A 13,355-nucleotide genomic window follows, 5' to 3' on the forward strand; every position below is an offset into this window, starting at 1 on the left:
AGACCAGGAAGCAAGGACACATTCAAACACTAATGGAATCATGTCGAAAGAATACAGACAGCAATATGAGAGGCTCTCCCCAGACAAAATGGATCGATAGGGGCATCAAAAGAACAATTATGCTAAATGATTCTACACTGAATTAAAGAAATAACAACTTGAGTGTATGTGATAATAAAAAGGAAAGAAGAATGTAGAAGGAATGATAAAACAAGAAAAAGAACCATTTTGCAATTCCCAATTAAATCATCATTTCAGACAAAGATAAAAACCAATGAATAATAGATGCTTGGGGGGAAAGATATTAATAGGGTATCAAAGTGTAACCCCAAAAATTTCATACAAATTGTAGAGGGGCAAAAAGGCAGAGATTTCATGGTGATCACCATTACCAGGTGATCAAACTTAAGTATCAGTTGTAGCAAAATGTTAATGACGGTTGAATCTAGCAAGTACAAGGGTGTTCACTACACTTATCAACTTTTCTGCATTTGATATTTTTCAAAATGCAAAGCTGGATGAAAAACTTGTTGACTGTATAACATATTTACAAGATGGTAACTTAGATGACTTCTTAGACATAGGAAAGCAGAGATCAATCATGAACACATGCGAATATGGTTATCAAGCAGAAAAACATGCTTCCTTATGTGCTGAATCCAAACACGGAGAAATGCTATATGGCACCAATGACTTCAATACGGCATCAAACGGAGTCAGATGTTACTTGTATTGGAGGAACGCACCTGGGCCTGCAACTGGCACCATGGCTTCTGAATGATCTGACAACTGCAAGCTAAAGCCCCTGATTGTCCGCAGCGTGGAAACAACAATGAAAGAATTATATGGAGAGCAGGTCCGATGATCAGGATTGAGTTTAAATCCGGTGGCACAGGCACAGGAGAACAGTCTTCCTGGTACAGGCAGGCAAATTTGCTGACAGACATTCATGTTGTTGCTGCAGCCGTTTGAGGATTCGGAGCCTGAATGAAATCACAATTAGTTTGTAACTTTTCACCCCATCTATTTGCCACTCAGTGTCAAATTTGGGGGTCATTATAAAAGTCAATAACAAAATATGGAATCTGAGTTAACCTAAAAACAATATCGGAGAGCCTACGGCTTATAGAACTAACACATAGAGGTTTAAAATAGGACCACAACCATGTAATAGTTTATGTTATATCACAGTAGAGAATGAAGCACCAATTGTTTTTCTTCCACCAATCATTCAAGAGTTAGAGGAATAACCTACGTACTACCATTTAAAATTCTATCAATTTTAATTATATGATCAAACATGTGATGGATATTTGATGTAATGTATATTAAATAAGAATACTTGAAGTTTTTTTGAATATGCAATAAAATAATATCAAGTGACAAACCTAGGTTATAGGACAACAAACAAATTACTTGATAATCTTAGGCTAGATATTTCAAAATAAAGTATTTCTAGATCATAATACTAATTTAAAGGGGCAAATCCAAAGTTACATTATCTCAAAAAAGCACACCTAAGAGTACTCCTTTTAAGATTAAAAAAATTCAGTTGTGTTATTTACTTTTCCAGTAGGTATCCAACCTCCAGTGCACCAGTAACTATTCTAGTTACTGGGTAGAGAGCAAGAAACAAGACAGACAAAATACTTGTCCTCATAAAGGTTACATACTAATGAACTCAGACAATAAACACATGCATAATTATGTCAGGGAGGGCAATGAAACAAAAGCAAAGTGACGGGGAATGAATGGGAGAAAGTTTACTCTGAAGTGAATCTGGCCTTTCAGATGCCAGATTAGTCTTTGACACTTAGCCATGCTTAATATTTTTAAAATATTTTGGGATAATTTCTATTTCTGTATGCACACAGGTTTGTGGGTGTGGCGGGGTTGTATGCAGACATGTAAGTGCATAGATATAGTCATTGAACACACATGAATGTATGTTTCAGTGACAAATACTCACCACGTCTTTGGTAAATTTTAAGGCCCCTGAGATCTGGGAGATTATTTCTCAAGACTATTTTGTTGGCCCCTGTAGCCTTGTCAACTCTTTCAATGACCTCATATTCTTCATCGGAGTAATAAAGGAAGGGGCCATAGACAGCAAGTCCCCAGGGGTAGGAAAGATGGTTTACCAGGATCATTCGATTTGTTCCATCCACATTTCCTCTTTCAATCTGAAAGGTTAGAATTTTTGCTATTAACTGATTCATGGTGAAATGAGGCAAATGTTTAAATCTAATATTCGCTTAATAATGTTTCACACATAGATAGCATTCTATCCTTTCCAGGGATGTTTCATATCTATTGCTAACTATATGTGATAGTCACACCCATACCAAGTGGTGGGTCAGACAAATGTCACTGTGCCCATTTCACTGATAATGAAGCTGAAGTCCAAGTAAGCCAGTCAACCTTCTCAGATGGCATGGTGGAAAATAGGGAACTAATCCCCGCATGTGATATTCTGTGTGCTAACTGGCCCTGGGTTTAATGTCACCAACCATTTCTACAATGGAGATAGGAAATGTACTCGACACACTTACAGAAGACAGCACTATCAAATCAGCACAGTAACGAGTCAGCCTCAAAACGTGAACTAGAGAAGAACTCAAGAATGAAGTTCCTAACAGGAAGTGATAAGCAGTCTGCTCTGGAAGAAAAAAATATATATATATATATAGACATAGATGGTTTGATCCTCCTCTGTGTCAGGATTTGAGCTGATTGCTGGCAAGAGAGACAAATGGGTGTCACTCCCTGCCTCTCTCCACAAGGGAATCCAGCAGTTACAAGAGTAGGCTATGTCCTGGAAACCAACAGAAATTCCAGAAGGGTGCAGCACAAGGGAATAAGTTCTGAGGGAGTAACTGGGACCAGATGAGCTGACCACACTTGGCTCAGGAATCTGGAGCTACTTATCTGGGCCAGGGCTCAGGGTTCCTTGCGGTTTTATGAAGACCACCTGCCTCCATCATGAAAGCAGTTTCATTAGAGATAGCTAGAGAGAAGCACTTCGGAATGGTGCAGGTGGCAGAAAAGGCTGGACCTGAGAGAAGACGCTCAGGGACAAACTGCCGGGATTTTTGTAATGATTAAACAGGACATAGTTATTAGAGTGAAGGGGGAATATGAGGTTCTAGCCTAGGAGAAAGGATGGAAGTCACACCACCAACCGGCTCACAGATTGCGGAGAGCAGAGCAGATGAGGAAACGGGAAGTGGGAGCTGCTGGGTAGTCTGGTCTGGGACATGCTAACTTGTATGAAGAAATCACAGCATGTGGCAAGTATTTCTGTAAAGGGCTTTCACACACATCACTACATCTCTTCATTATAATCACGTATTAAGAGTGAGATGAGACCTCGTCAAGCTATCATGAACTGAAAATCAAATCTACTGAACCACTTTTTGAAGAGTGTCAATGTTATAAACAGATCTGAAATCACTCCTGTTCTCTAAAGCAGGGAGGCAACTAGCACACACTCAACAACCAAAACAATACTGTAGCTGATCAATAATTATTACTGAGTATGAGAAACGCTGGGCTGGAAGAAGCACAAGCTGGAATCAAGATTGACAGGAGAACTATCGATAACCTCAGATATGCAGATGACTCCACCCTTATGGCAGAAAGTGAAGAAGAACTGAAGAGTCTTTTGATGAAAGTGAAAGAGGAGAGTGAAAAAGTTGGCTTACAGCTCAACATTCAGAAAGCTAATATCACGGCATCTGGTCCCATCACTTCATGGGAAATAGATGGGGAAACAGTGGAAACAGTGTCAAGACTTTATTTTTCTGGGCTCCAAAATCACTGCAGATGCTGACTGCTGTCATGAAATTAAAAGACGCTTACTCCTTGGAAGGAAAGTTATGACCAACCTAGACAGCATATTAAAAAGCAGAGACATTACTTTGCCAACCAAGGTCCGTCTAGTCAAGGCTATGGTTTTTCCCGTGGTCATGTATGGATGTGAAAGTTGGACTGTGAAGAAAGCTGAGAGCCAAAGAATTGATGTTTTTGAACTGTGGTGCTGGAGAAGACTCTGGAGAGTCCCTTGGACTGCAAGGAGATTCAACCAGTCCATCCTAAAGGAGACCAGTCCTGGGTGTACATTGGAAGGACTGATGCTAAAGATGAAACTCCAATACTTTGGCCACCTCCTGCGACGAGTTGACTCACTGGAAAAGACTCTGATGCTGGGAGGGATTGGGGGCAGGAGGAGAAGGGGACGACAGAGGATGAGATGGATGGATGGCATTACCGACTCGATGCAGGTGAGTTTGGGTGAACTTCGGGAGTTGGTGACGAACAGGGAGGCCTGGCGTGCTGTGTGGGGTAGTAAAAAGTCGGACACAACTGAGCAACTGAAGTGAACTAAACTGACCTTCTTTGTGCCTAGTTCCAGATCGGCTGCATAAGCTCAGTAGTAAAGATCAAGTGCTAGTTCTGTGAATGAATGAAATTGTATACTTCCTATTTCTTATTGCAGATTATAATGAACTTCATCTTGAAGTTTAAAATGACCAAGAAAGGGAGTTCTCACACATTACAACTACCAGAAAATAATAGGTATCTGTGAGCAGATTCCTATTGAGCTCAGAAGCTTTCTATTTAAAAAGAAAAGGCTGTTGAGGACAAATGTGGAATGAGAAATGGAGTTTATCTTGAAGAAAAAGAAAGAATAAGGGAAAAAATAACATTCTGTAAAGAACTGGACTTCAAGGAAAGAAGTTATTGAGAGAAAGGGCAATAAAACACTGGTGCATGTGCGTGCATGCGAAATCTCTTCAGTCGTGACGTTATGGACTGTAGCCCGTCAGGCTCCTCTGTCCATGGGGTTCTCCAGGCAAGAATACTGGGGTGAGTCACCATGCCCCCCTCCAGACCTTCCCATCCCAGGGATCGAACCCACGTCTCTTCCATGTCTCCTGCATTGGTCAGTGGGTTCTTTACAACTAGTGCCACCTGGGAAGCCCCAAAAGTGACTGAGATTGTTTGAGAACCACTGCCAGACAACTCAGAACAATGGATGTCAACTATACAAGTTCTGCAACGAAGACCAACAGACTAAAATGGGTGCACATACCACTCCCGTGCTACTGACTGCCCAGTAGAGTTTTTGCTCCTCAATATCAAGGGTGATAAATGCCACATTTTCAAGGCTCCCAGTAAAGAGAGTTCTTGGAGATTTGCCATCCATGTTAGCACTGGCAATCTTGGGGGGAATGCCACTGTTGGTTCCTCGGTCTGACCAGTACAGTTTCCTACAACCATGAGAAACAAAGGTATTTAGTGAAATATATGTTTTCACTATGTATTTAAATGAAGAACAAATCTTTCTTGTCCTCAGGATGCACATCATTCAATGGAGGAAGTCTGAAATGTCAATATCCTGTTACATACAGCGTGGAGGAGTCCATAACTAGTGTTCTCTAATGTCTGTACACTTCCAAGTTATTATTGGGAGAGAGGCCACTTAAAATGAAATCTGACCCAGGATACCATTTTCCACTAGTGGACAATCCTTTAGCTTGGTCACACAGTAAGTTCATGGACTAAGAGCCCGTATCAATAGTCAGTTCCAGACTCAAATACTGCTAAACACACCAGAAAAGAAAGAGCTAATGCAAAAGTATTCAAGTACCTCCCTGATCACCTCTCAGCCTTCATTTCTTTTCTGAATCAATTACCACAAGAGTTTGAGTGAACGCTGGGAGTTGGTGATGGACAGGGAGGCCTGGCGTGCTGTGATTCATGGGGTCGCAAAGAGTCGGACACGACTGAGCGACTGAACTGAACTGAAACTACTTAATTTTCCAATGTTCATGATGGAAAATGCAATGTATACACATGAATCCTAATCAGCACACAGAATTACCAATTTCATTAAAATATCTGAAGGTTGCTTTCCATTTCCATTGATGACAAAACTTCTAGACATGAGTCAAAGTTTTCATTCCTTGCGAACTTACCTCCCGCTTCACCAGACAGCCCTCTCAAACTCTTCTACAATTCCTCAAACCCTTAATTTCAATCATCTTTATTGGCATCTTTATTTCACCATCAATCCAATATACTCTTCCCATGAACCTACTCTTCAATTCTAAACTTTTTTACCTCTAAGTTTTCAAACTCTAATATTCAACCAAACTCTCAATCTCTTCCTTTTTCCTATTTTATTTCTTCCATTGAACCTATTCTCTGCCCTTTAAATTTGTCTGAGCTCTCAAACCTTCAGTCCCTCTATGCCTGGATGTCATACCATTTTTACTGTTTTAACAGTACTCTTATTTATTCTCGTGATCTCCTTAACTTGCTAACCACTCACCGTAAGTTCCTGTCATTATTCTCTTTCTCCTCTCCCATTCAAGGTTGCCAAAAGTTTTCTGGACAAAGTCACAAAACTCTTATGAATTCTGAGTTCACTAAAAATTTAAGCTATTTAACCTTAGCTAAAAACTTTCATCACTAGCTAAACATTTTCTTCTTCCCCTGACTCTTGCCACTCCAATCCTGATTAATCTTTCTAAAATACAGATTAGGATATATCATTCCTTTTTTCCAAATTTCCTGCTGGCTCCTTAGTTCTCAAAAAAAAAATACAGTACAACTCCTTAGCATAACATTTAAGCCCCTCCCTGATTCGTCCCCAAGTGGCTTTAGCTGCTGTATCTCTCCCGTCTAGTCAACTGTCCCTTACTCGAAGTCTCTGGTTCCAGCCCTCTACACAGTCATGCTAAGTACCACCATGCTTCTGGGCCTCCACTGCTCTTTGGCCTCAAGTACCACTTCTCAGTTGCAAGCCATCCTCCATCTACTCGTGGTCTTCTCACCTTTCAAGGTCTATTTCAATCTTTCCACATTCATTCAAAGTCAAAATATATTATTGTTCACTCTATTTTAAAATGCTTTCAATTCTTGCCTGTTTGAAATTCAGGGTTATTAATTTGAAAAACACTTATTACATATAACTTAACAGTTATTTCTTTTGAACTGAGATCTATATTTTCTTTTCTATATGGTGGTGGTGGTTTAGTCGCCAAGTCGTATCCAACTCTTGCGACCCCCTGAACTGTAGCCTGCCAGGTTCCTCTGTCCATGGGATCCCCCAGGCAAGAATACTGGAGTGGGTTGCCATTTCCTTCTCCTTCTTTTTTATATAATTTCTTCCTTTTTTTTTTTTTGGCTGTGCTGAGGTTTTGCTGCACACGAGCTTTACTCTAGTTGGGGCGAGCAGGGGCTACTCTCTAGGTGTGGTATACAGGCTTCTCATTGCAGTGGCTTCTCTTGTTGCAGAGCACAGGCTCTTAGGGCACGGAGGCTTCAGTAGTTGCAGCTCCCAGGCTCTAGAGCACAGGCTGTATTGTTGTGGTACACAGGTGTAGCTTCTCTGTGGCATGTGGGATCCTCCCAGATCAGGGATCATACCCACATCTCCCACACTGGCAGGTGGATTCTTTACCACTGAGCTACCAGAGAAGCCCTGAGATCTATATTTTTCAAATGCTGGCATATGAAATCAGAAGAGGTCCTATGCTTTAAATCTTCCATTTTATCAGATGAAAATACTAACAAAAGTGCTGCTGTATAGAAGACATATGCTATTTCTGAATGAACACTCACCCGTTAATAGGATCAATAGTTATGCCAACTGGCAAACCAACTCCAAGACTTGTCCCATCATTGGTAATCAGGGTTTTCCCGTAACTGACATCTCCTCGAAGTGTCACAACCTGTATAAGAGGAAAATAAGAAAGCTAAGATGAAGGAAAACTGAAACACACAACAAATTCAAACTATGATTGGGGTGAATGAGAGGGTTTGCATGGTATCCAGATAATCCCTAATTGCATCTCAGAGCTATGAGAAAATCAGCTCAAAAGAAAAATGGGAGTAAGAAAATGAAATCACCTCTCAAATTTTTATTTGCAATTTATCTAAGAATTCAGGAGAAGCTATTTATATGGATCACTGCCTGAGTGAAACTACAAAATGCCTTCAGGAAAAGATGAGAACCATCCAAAGGGAACCCCACAGGTCTCCTGTGCCCCAGTGACTGGACCAGAGCACCCAGTGGTCCGTCACTACAAACACAGTTGAGCAAACAATCTAATTCACTTGAGTGAGTTCTGTGTTAATGGCCTGTGTGCAAATGCCGGCCCTGCCAGATCCTATATGACTGAAAGCAGGACCTGAGGCAAGTAAGTTCACCTCTCCGAACTGTGTCAGTCAAGTGTGGAAGATAATGGTCCCTTCTGCATAGAGGTCCCAGCAACATGGGACATGGGACAATTCATGTAAAGTGCTTTGCACAGCACCCGGCACAACTACAGTCAATGTTTTCTATTGACCTGTTTATGGGAGCCCACTATATAGCAGGCATTATATTAAGCACTATCGGATTTAATCCTCACGGTGACTTAATGAGATGGATGCCATTATTATGCCCATATAAGGTAATAAAGAAGAGGCCTAGAGAGGATTTGTGGTTTTCCTATTATGTTTTTAAGCAGTCTTGCTTGAATTGTTACGACAGTGTTCTACCACTGAGAGATATGGATTACTGGGCCAGAAGCAGTTTCTTATAGAAACAGGGCTATTTTAGTATGTACTTGAGACAGTCTGAAGTGAGAAGCACTTGTAAGAAATAAGAATACGCCTCTTGATTTGCACAAAGCCTTGTCTATAAAATCGTATTTCAATACAAACTGATTATTTGTGCTTGTTTCTGCCTTTGCCTTTCTATCTGTATACATCTTCCTCCCTCCCTCACTCTTTCCCTATATTTTTCTCTCTCCTGTGCAGCAGCTTTTTCTCCTATTTGGATTAAAATAATTTTTTCAATTTGCCTCCTTCTGCTACAATTTCTCTCTTTTCCTAAGGATGTCTTTGGTTCAAAGGAAAGTCTCCTTGTTTTTTTGGAACAGCTGGAGCTCTCTCACAGACAGCCTTTCTGTACGTTTCACTTTTCAGTTTCAAAATTGCTTTCAGTGAGTGAGCACACAGCCACCCCTAGTGGAAAAGCTGGAATTCAACATGAGTTACTCCTACTCTGGCAGCTTAGTCAGTCAAGAATCTGCCAGCAATTCAGGAGATCAGGGTTCAATCCCTGGGTCAGGAAGATACTCTGGAGAAGGAAATGGCAACCGCCACCTGTATGCTTGACTAGAACATTCCATGGACAGAATACATTCCTGGCAGGCTACAGTCCTGGGACTGTATGGGATCTTTAGTCAGACATGACTAAGTGACAGAATATACACACAACCATGGCACTGATCCATAGTGTTTGTTGAATGAACGCACAAATGAGCAAACAAGCCAGACTCGAAGCCAGGACTCCAAGTTTTCTCTCCCTGGACCTTGCTGCACTGGGGGCACAATTTAAGTTTCCATGGTTAAAGTAGCCTCACCAATACACACACATGCACATGCACACACGCACACACACACACACTCAGTTCTTTAACTGGTGCTATCTAACCCTGATGGAGGAGACAAGTGCCCTGCTCTTGAAAGACTATCAGTCCACAAGAGAAGACACCCTTTAAAAAACAGGAGCAGATTAACTGCCATTTGGAAAGAAGACAGTTTTGTACTAAGTGGCCTCCAGAGAATGTGAGTTTCTTACTAAAGGTTTGGGCAGTAAATACTGCCTTGTCTTGGACCAGTGATATTTTTAGTTGAAGTTGTGCAAAATACCTTCTGTCCAAGGGGGTTGAAGCAGGATGGACTGCTGAACTTGTGGTTTATAACAAGGCAAAGTTAGACCACCCACCCCTTCCCACCCCACCTTCCAGAATCAGGGTAGTGAAGCTGACTTCTGTGGGCTTAACATTCTTACCAAATGAACAGCTTAAATCAGATGAGCCTCCAAGTTTCCCTTCATGTTAGGAGCTGCTGATTCTACTTGGCTTGACATTAGGATACTGAGTACATACTGTGAATATCCCTGTCACCATAACCGTTCACTACACTTGTGAGCCCTCAGCAATGTTGGAAGACTTGGATGGCTACTGTGGAGGATACTGAGGAAGGCTACTGTGCACCATCCTCATCGTTACCATCAGTCTTTCTGCATGTCCCAAAGAGAACCGACTTACTAACTGATGCTTCATCCAGAGCAGTGGACTGTCACCCTACCGTCACATTCCCAAGACGGCCCCTTTGCATTAGGAATTTTCACTCTCACCCTGAATCAATAGTCCCTCACATGTCTTAACTTTATCCCAGACTGGAGTCAACCAACACTAGTCAAGTTACCTCTGAGTTACTTCATGTGATTTCATACCTGTGCCCCTATAGAATTTCTGCCGGGAATTAGAGTGAAAAGAACACTTATCTCACAAAGGAAAGCATCAAAGGAATTAGAATAAAGTTTCTACTTTCCGTTTCACTGTTAGAGTCATAGATTTCCATCTTAGAACAACGGCAATCTATAAATTTTGTTTAGAACAGAAATAGCATTGGGACTTGATGGGGAAAGATAATGAAAATGGGTCTTGCCTACTATAAGCTTCCCTTTACATTGAATTCATTACAAAATTTGTATTTATCTTTGTATATATTTTAATAAATTTTTATTTATTAAATTATTAACAGGCTACCATTGATACTCAGGTGGAGACAAAATAGCACAGTAGAAAGTTTCAATTTTCAGGTTTCTCCTTGGCTTCAGAGAATTAATACTAATATTCCTTTTTCTTTCCTCCATATGACAGCACTTTCTGAAATTTTATGTGAATCAGAAACCAGTGTTTGTGTCAATAGTTTTATGGAATTATTACCTTAATTGACCGAGTCACGTGATCGGTAAAATAAAGGTTTCTTGATAGCCAGTCTAAGGCCAGGCTCGCAGAAGCCCCCAAGCTTGACAGAGGAGCAAATACTGTCCTGTTGGTACCATCTGTCTTCACTCTGTGAATTTCACCCTGGTGAGAAAGACAAGGAGTGGTAAGCTGTTTCAAGGTCACAGCTGCTTCACTGCAGTTGCTTTAAGATACTTCGTGCGTGGAGGAAATGCAAAGGGCCAGCGCCATTGGGTGGGCTCACTGTGTAAAACACTAACGCCCGCAACACTGAATCATTCATGTTCTCCTTCCCGATTCTCACAGGTTTCTTCCCTAATACGTAAAGAAAGAGTTCCAATGGGAAGGAAGTTGGAGGAATGTTCTCTTTTCTCCTAGAGACAAAGATTCTGAGTGAAGGCCACAACAGCCACATCAGATGTTTTCCCAAAATTCCCTTAGGGAATTATTGCCTTTGTTCTTGAGTGAAGATCATTCTTATGTTGGCCTAATATCTTCTGCTAGATTAAAGCTCAAGAGCAAACTTGGTTACTGCTTCCTCTTGGCATATACTCTGTAGTTGGAAGCAGCCAGTTCACTGCAGGGAAAGTAGTAGTCACTTAATACTTGCTGAATGAATAAATGCACCCAAGAGGTTAAACGTGTTCACTATTGGGTCTTTGCTCCAGGCCAACTTCCCATTGACTTCCCTCAGTGAATTTAAAAAAGGCTTAGTGTTAAACTAATTTCTGTCTGGGTCATTCCCACCCCAACTCCCCCAAGTAAAAATGTAAGAAGGCCTCCGTGAAGGTAGGCTCTTCAAGAACAAGCTACATACTTGGAATGTTATTCAAAACTTACTGGATTTTCAAGCCAATAGATGAATTGCTCTGAGTAATCAACTGCAACATCATAACCATTGTGTATCCCTGATATGGGCACCATAGCATCAAAGGTCTTCACGTCAGGATTAAGGGAAATTCCAAAAATTATACTGTTTCTTACAACTATTAGGAATGCTTGATCATCTGTGAAAATACCAGAATATTGCTCAAAATTATATCCCAGATATTTAGATTAACAGAGGGCAAAGGATTCTTACCATCTGATAGGATAAAATGCCACTGAAGGATCATGGCAATAATTACAATGCATGATAGATATTTCACCAGAAAATTCAGGGTTTTCCATTGGGTTTCAGTGGGTTGTTGGGTCACCAGACCACCACTTTCATATACAAGACTTCTGGAATCACCCAAGGTAGATCAGCATTTACCTTACACTTCATTAATTCCTCACTCACACTGCTAAACTATCCGTGTTTGGATAGTCACAGACAAGAAGTTCTTCTGTTTCTAGATGCAGAATGATTCAGGCAAGGGAGAGTTAGATTTTCACATTTTGGAGCAAAAGAAAATTTGTGGTCTCTTCTTGGTGAATGGCAGTTCATTAAAGTATTTTTAGAAAATAACACCACAAAGTGTCGCCTAGTGTTTATGAAAGGGTCTAATTACTAAGTAAATCTAATTTATAATTGCAACAATTGTTGTTTGACTAATGTCTATCTTCTGCATTAGATTCTAACTCCCAAAGGGCAGTGACCCCATCTAATTTACTCACTATTATGTCCCCAGAGCTTGGAATAGTCGCCTAATAAATATTTGCTAACTGAATGACCCCATACATGAATAAATGGATGGACAAACAAGTAAATATGTAGAGTGTCTTCTGAAGTTCTCAAAAGTATCTATACATTGCAATCATCTTCATAAAATCTTATTTAAACTATCAGTTTATGTAGGCTCTTTAATAGATAATGAGGTCCTTTCTCAGAGATCATCTTATCCAGACTGTAGGCCCATTATGAAAAAACTAATAAAGTTCATGAGTAGGGTTTTATTATCATTCCTCTGTGAGAAAAGGAAAACTTTGAAATGTGAGTTTGTGTTATTAAGACAAGTAAGATATATCAGCTATTAAGACAAAGTATAAAATGATTAGTTATTGCATAATCTTCATAGGCTAAAAATGGTGTTTGCATTTTTTGATCATTCGGGAAGTTTTGCATCTTCAGCAGGATTATTTTGACAATTTTTTCTTTACTTTCTTTTACATCTGATTAGCTTTTCCTTGTTCCTGGCATTTCCATTACTGAGAAATGAATTGACTCAACTGATTAACCTAGTACAGATTTGAAATTTGCAACTATTCCTGAAAAGTACTACAATATATAGCATTTAGTCTTTCACAGCAATCAGCAATGCTGTTTTCAAAACAACTGAGGCCAAGGAGCCTCCCACAGCTATGCAACTCCTGAAGGAAACAATGCAATGAGATTAACTCCCAACCCTTGCCTTGCTCAGCTGTTCCACTTTTCCTCTTTTCTGAACAACTGCAATAATCAAAATAGCCATCCTCATTTACTGAGAATACATGCTATACAATATGCAGCAAACAAATACTTATTCACTTAATTTCTCTCCCTAAAGCCTTTTGCAGCCATGAAATTAAAAGACGCTTACTCCTTGGAAGGAAAGTTATGACCAATCTAGATAGGAT

At 40.3% G+C, this 13,355-nt stretch overlaps 1 protein-coding gene across 1 annotated transcript in view; it reads right to left on the reverse strand.

Moving 5' to 3' along the window:
* LRP2 (LDL receptor related protein 2) overlaps nt 1-13,355 on the reverse strand; it is a 184,030-nt gene that overhangs the window by 60,401 nt on the left and 110,274 nt on the right. The window contains exons 32-37 of the mRNA XM_088829892.1: nt 11,658-11,824; nt 10,797-10,940; nt 7,633-7,742; nt 5,096-5,273; nt 1,970-2,183; nt 747-983 (exon numbers count right to left, since the gene is read on the reverse strand). Of these exons, the coding sequence (XP_088686018.1) occupies nt 747-983; nt 1,970-2,183; nt 5,096-5,273; nt 7,633-7,742; nt 10,797-10,940; nt 11,658-11,824 (1,050 nt within the window). The remainder of the gene's footprint in view (nt 1-746; nt 984-1,969; nt 2,184-5,095; nt 5,274-7,632; nt 7,743-10,796; nt 10,941-11,657; nt 11,825-13,355) is intronic.

This window comes from Moschus berezovskii, chromosome 2, assembly GCF_049115385.1.
Source record: "Moschus berezovskii isolate FMDL1 chromosome 2, NW_MosBer_1.0, whole genome shotgun sequence".
Lineage (NCBI taxonomy): Eukaryota > Metazoa > Chordata > Mammalia > Artiodactyla > Moschidae > Moschus > Moschus berezovskii.